Source organism: Cibotium barometz, chromosome 17 (assembly GCF_041138505.1).
Source record: "Cibotium barometz isolate CiBa-2024 chromosome 17, ASM4113850v1, whole genome shotgun sequence".
Classification (NCBI taxonomy): domain Eukaryota; kingdom Viridiplantae; phylum Streptophyta; class Polypodiopsida; order Cyatheales; family Cibotiaceae; genus Cibotium; species Cibotium barometz.
In genome coordinates this window covers 27634720-27640749 of record NC_141062.1, presented here as the reverse complement: position 1 = coordinate 27640749, position 6030 = coordinate 27634720, and the positions used below count along the sequence as shown (strand labels likewise).

Here is a 6030-nt window from a genome sequence, read left to right as displayed (position 1 = left end):
TCATAACAAAATCAACGATGATAGTATCAATGCCACAGAGTATCTATCTCTATTCTTCTCTACAACAAAGCAAGAGCAAAATCTCCCATAATTGTTTGCATTAAGAGCCATAGGATCCAAAGTGGACTGTGACATCCGATTAACTCCAATAGCAATGTCCAATTTGTTAGTATTGACCTCAATTTAAACTTCCAAAGATTGTAGTTAGCCTTCTAAACTTCCCTTCACCAAATAAAGCTGCACTATTTGCATGTTTGGACATTTCTCCGAATGTACTACCACAAAGCCAACTTTATATGCCGTGATACCATGTAAGGAAATGAAAGTCCAGATTATTTCACAAGATAGACCTTCAAACAAGAAGAAAATAATATTAAATTACTCTTGTAAATTGAATTACAAATTAATGACATCTACCCACTCATACGCTCCGATAAGAAGCTTTGATAACAAACTAGGCAAACTTTAAGCCGAATGATACCATGCACTACACAAATACAGATCTCCAACTCATAATCTCAATAAGGCTATAGAACCAATCTATATATCATACAATCATATCAAAGGTAGCCGAGCCCTTGTGGCTACAATATTTGCAAATTGAGTCATTTCTCAAATTATGCTACTACAAAGCCTAGTCTAGAACATGTACGCTAATACCAAACAAAAATTAAATGCATTCACATAAATAGCATAATATTCCACAAGACAACTTAAAGAAAGATAAATTATTGTTATAAATTGAGTTACAAACTAACATCATCTACCCACCCATGTACTCCAAAAGGATTGATGGTAATCCAAGTAAACTTTAAACAAAGGATGTCATGCACTAAGAATGACGCATAACATGGGTGAAGATAGTTCTCAAACAGTAAGAAGGTTGTCGAAATAATCTATATATACCACCCGATGATAGCTGTACCATAGATCATCCCAAATCGCAATTCTACAACTTATCCAATTCAACATCATCAACCAACCATGGGTTATACTACAAAGGAGATATAATCTCAGCATCGCTTCCAAGCCATCTAAGATCGTAAGGACACCCATTTGGTCCATGCACATTAGGCACAAAATGTCTCATCTCTAGCCGTGCATTCGGTCTCACATCCCACTTGCATGCATCCTATTAAATAGTGTCAACCTACATATGCCATCTCCTAACCATAAACCACTTACAACCAACCAAGCTGGATACTATAAAATGTACTAGCATAGTCAAACACCATGTGGCTTGTCCCAAAAGAAAGCCTTACAAAATAGAGCAACCATTGGCAGCACAACCACAATAACAAGAGGAGCATTAATTTTCACCACCATTATTATCTGCAGATCATCTACCCCATGGAAGGTTGGATTGACACTTGAAATACTTTCCTCATATTGACAACCACTTTTACCAATTAATGGGTTTCAATTTTGATAGTAACTTGCAAAATTATAACAAAAATAATCCAAGGTAGCAAGACAACTAATTAACAAATGCTTCTACTCATCATGAATTTAAGAGTCTCACGCCAAAGGGCTCCTTTTAGTGTTCCTCTCAGATAATCATCTTTCAATGCTCTAGTAAAGTGTTCCCACACTTGCATGCAATATCCCATCCTTGTTCAGTCCCTAAACCGGCCAAGAGTCATCTTGACATCTTCAAAGTTTATTCATCCTTCCAATCACAAAGTAACAATACTGATTGGGCACCCACCATGCATGCTTGCATACACTACTCGGGTGCTAGCCATACATGATAAGAGTCTTCTTTCCATCATTTCTAAGTGCGTGATCCAACACAAGAATACAGCCTTTACCATTCCCCTATCTTCATGCTAGGCATTTTATACATGAAAAAGTGTCAAGAGAACAAGAGCTCTTTACCGTCGCATGTCACCATCTAGCCATACAAGAGGCTTCAAATAACTGTAATTCCAGAGCACTGTCCTTTATTTAAATAAGCTGATTTCACCACTATTCCAACACCATGAACCTGCCTTTTTTGTTGGAACACGATACTAGAACCATGGAGATAGGCATCCTTGACAGCTAAATGGTTCACGAATGCTGTAAATGAGCTAATGAGGGCAATACAGTAAAGTTTCTCCCATCACAAGACAACAGTGAAAGCACTTCTTGTCAACCTACAGAATCCACGGAATAGGCAGAATAGGATCAGGGCTGAAGTAGCTACCCAGAAAAGAAATATTGAGAGGCCACTACTGAGGCTCTTGCAACGCTTCCTGAGACCTTCATCAGAAATAACCTGAGTTAAAGAATGTCCAAATTGCATCTCAGATATTCCTGGCACTTGATCCACACCCAATGGAGGGTTTGACTTTACCCTGTGCTGTAAGAAAGGTCTTGTAATGCCTAAAGCATGTGCATGTGGAGGGGTTGCCTGTCCAAGCTCAGTTTCTACTTCAGAACACCTACTGCCATCTGGGCTTTCTTTCAAGAGAGGATTAACCTCTTTCAGCTCAACAGGCAACTCTGCTGCAGATGCAGGGAAAACAGGGACATCTCCAAGAAAACCTAAGATAACTCTCACAATGGATGTGGGTGATAGCCGTCTCTGTGTCGAAGAAGAAATGGATAGATCATGGGCGGCCTCAGGAACAGGCTGGACCACACCCTGAATGCTAGAAAGATTTAATTCAAGGGATGTCCCAGTTACAAAACTGCTTCGTCCACCTACTGACATTGACTGTGTTGGACAATCATTTAGATCATGCTCTCCATTGGAAAATGCTTCTACATTGGTTTCCTCCTGTGTTGACCCTACCAAAAAAGAAGCTACTGGATCCCCATGCTGCAAAACTACATTATCTACTTGTGAGCACTGAGGCAGCACTTGCTCATATGCAGTGCATGAAGAAGAGTGGTTTGAGATGAAAGCATGAGTTGAATACTGGACAACCCCTGCTTCTTGATCTGAGTTTAAGCCAAAACCTGCAGCAGAGTAGCACTATTCAGGAAACCCACAAAAACATGATGTCGTCTTCTTCATAATCAAATGGTCCTAGTAAAACATATACCTGAAGACAAATCGCCAGAAAAGCTGCCTCCGTCATTTAATGTTAGCAATGCACTATGTATATTGTCTACATCACTCAGATCTCCAGAATCATGTAATAGTACCTGTGAAATAAGATAACTGCCTCAGTTACTGATAAGTTTTACAAAATATACTAAGAACCCAGATGGGTGCTGCCCAAAAACCAGGGCAAGGTCGGCCATATCTGTTAGTTTTGCCCATCAAAAAACATCAGGATAAACTCAAGGAGGTGTGTAGAGTTTGGGCCACCCCCGATGTGCAAAAGCAGCATCCCTGCTAGCCACTAAGAAGCGACCAACCTTACCAGATAATCCCCAGCAATCTTTGCACCATGCACATACCATCTACAAGCTCCTGGCTTGTTCTTTGCCTCCAGGTATCATATATCCTGGTAATAATCACATGGGTCAGAGAGTGAATAAATTAGTGGTGCTTCTCACCTCTGGTGATAGAGACAACTGCCCATGAACAGTGCCTCTTGCCTCGGGCTGCTGCAAGCTCATAATGCTTCCTTCCTCATCAGCAATTGCATGAAGGCTCGGTAATTGCAGTCTCAGCCTGCGTGCAGCCATGCCCTGTTGGACGAGCCCTTCCTGCACCCTTCTGTCACCCATCCGAAGCTGAATCCCATTGTCTGGCTCAAAGATTAACTCTTCGAGACTTCTAAATTCACCAGATTCAAACGGTAAACTTGCTATAAGTTCATCAATGGGATCTTCCAAGTCTGCTAACTCCAAATAGCCAGCATTATCATTGCCAAATGAGACCAGGTTGTGCGCAAGACCTTGCGAAGTCATTCCATTAATCATGCCATCTGGATTGTGTGGTGTCTCGGCCTGGCCATGGACAAGGTGTAGCATCTCTCCCAAGATGTCAGCTTCATCAGGGGCTGGGTGCAACACACTGTGAAGGCTTTCCATGCCATTCACATCAAGATCCAATAAGCTGAACGGTGCTTCTTGAGTTGGCTCAAACTGGTTGTCAGCAAGACCAAGAAACCTGTCCACTGATATTAACCCTCCCTCAGCGGGTTTCTGCTCGTGTGCTTCAGTGGAGATGAGCGATTGAAAAAAGGAGTCCAACTCCTCCCCAGAGCCAAAACTTTCCATCCCTAAGAAGCCCTCATCAACTGAAACTTGCAGTGGCATTTCCTGACCCTGCTCCAGGTCCAGGTTATTGAAAAGCTCTGGCCATCCAGAAGGCACCTCACTTTCAACATTTGCTGTTAAATAATCCGTGAAGAGATCGGCTTCGTCTTCTTGATTCAGCTCCAGCACAGGTGCGCCATACTGCTCTCCATTTCTCGGCCCGAGCCCCCCCTTCCTACGGACTCGGCACAGCACATAGGGATTTACAACTTTGATTCTCTTCTCAAACTCTTCATCTAACCTGTACTCGTGCATGATCCAATCTGTCCGCTCTCCATTGGGAGCCCGTCCCAGGTGATAGATCAGAGTCTTCTTCATGCCCACAGTGCAAGTGCCCACACTGACTTTCCTATCCTTGCCTGTTGCCTTCCAGTAGCCTGCTTTTGTTGTCCTGTTAGTGCGTGAGCCATGGAGATACTTCTTATCTTGGGCATTGAAAAAATACCACTCCGGATCCCTACTACGCAAAATGGATAATCCTGCAAAACAAAAAAGACAAATTTCAGTAAAAAATCACACGTCCACATCATCAAGTATCAAGATATATACCAAGATTGAAAATCATATCATACATACATGCATACACGCACACTGTGCACACATCAATACAAACACACGCATGTGCACATATGTCTACATGCATGCATGTATTTGTGTGTGTCAGATACATATACATACAAATTTACACACACACACACACACACACATATATATATACAAATATGTGTGTGTGTGTGTGATATATATATATATATATCTCACATATCTCTCTCACACAAGCCACACATATAAATATATTTTATATATATATATAAATATATATGAATATATGCATGCATGCATGCATACATACATACATCTAAATATTTATGTGTGTGTGTGTGTGTGTGTGTGTGTATATATATATATATATATATAAATTACATGTATATAAAAATAGTACATACATACACACACACACACACACATATATATATATATATAATGTGTGTATGTGTCTATGTGTGTATAGATATACATGTGTGCATATATACACATACATACATAAATGTATGTATGTATGTGTGTACACACAAATATGTGTGTGTGTGTGTGTTTACGTGTGCGTATATACATATATATCTGTATACGCATATACACATATATATGTGTGCACACACATATACAGATACATATACATGTGTGTACACATGGTATATAAATGTGTGTGTGTGTGTGTGTGAGCACACATATGCACATATATACATGTATATGTGCGTATATACATATATATCTGTATATGCATATAGACATAAATATCTGTATACATATACATGTGTGTACACACACACACACAGAGCATGCACGCACACGTGTGTACAAGGGTGTGTACGAGGAAAAAAGGAGAGAATTAGGCAACTAATTATTGATTCGAGCTGAAAAGAGATGAACCGGGTAGCATACCAGGTAGATCTGAGGGCTCAAACTTGTAGATGTCAAGCTCTCCAATCACTCCCTCTTCCACTCTCCTGCCGGAGACTTTCTTCCTGAGATAGTGCGCCAGAAGCTCTTCGTCAGTGGGGTGGAATCTGAATCCTGGGGGTAGAACAGGTCCTGCCATCCAAGTAGAAGGTCTAGGTCTGCTTGTCAAGAGGTTTGAAAGCAGACAAAAAATCCTTTTTTGGACTTACAGGAGGTTTTCGCTTCTTCTTTTATTTTTAAGGATTAGGAACATGAGCAAATATGAGGATTTAAAAGAGAAATAGGATATGGATCTGTACAAATAGGATATGGATCTGTACAAATAGGCGTGAGGTTGGATCTGTACAGACAATACAACTAGGGTGCAGA

General features: G+C 40.7%; 1 protein-coding gene across 1 annotated transcript in view; it reads right to left on the bottom strand.

Moving 5' to 3' along the window:
- Positions 1 to 1400: 1400 nt before the first annotated feature.
- Positions 1401 to 6030, bottom strand: part of LOC147629849 (protein NTM1-like 9) — a 4939-nt gene continuing 309 nt past the window's right edge. The window contains exons 1-4 of the mRNA XM_086811385.1: positions 5644 to 6030; positions 3493 to 4679; positions 3033 to 3135; positions 1401 to 2946 (exon numbers count right to left, since the gene is read on the bottom strand). The exon at positions 5644 to 6030 is cut by the window's right edge and continues 309 nt beyond it. Coding sequence (XP_086667511.1) covers positions 2105 to 2946; positions 3033 to 3135; positions 3493 to 4679; positions 5644 to 5800 — 2289 coding nt within the window. The 5' untranslated portion in view covers positions 5801 to 6030 and the 3' untranslated portion in view covers positions 1401 to 2104. The remainder of the gene's footprint in view (positions 2947 to 3032; positions 3136 to 3492; positions 4680 to 5643) is intronic.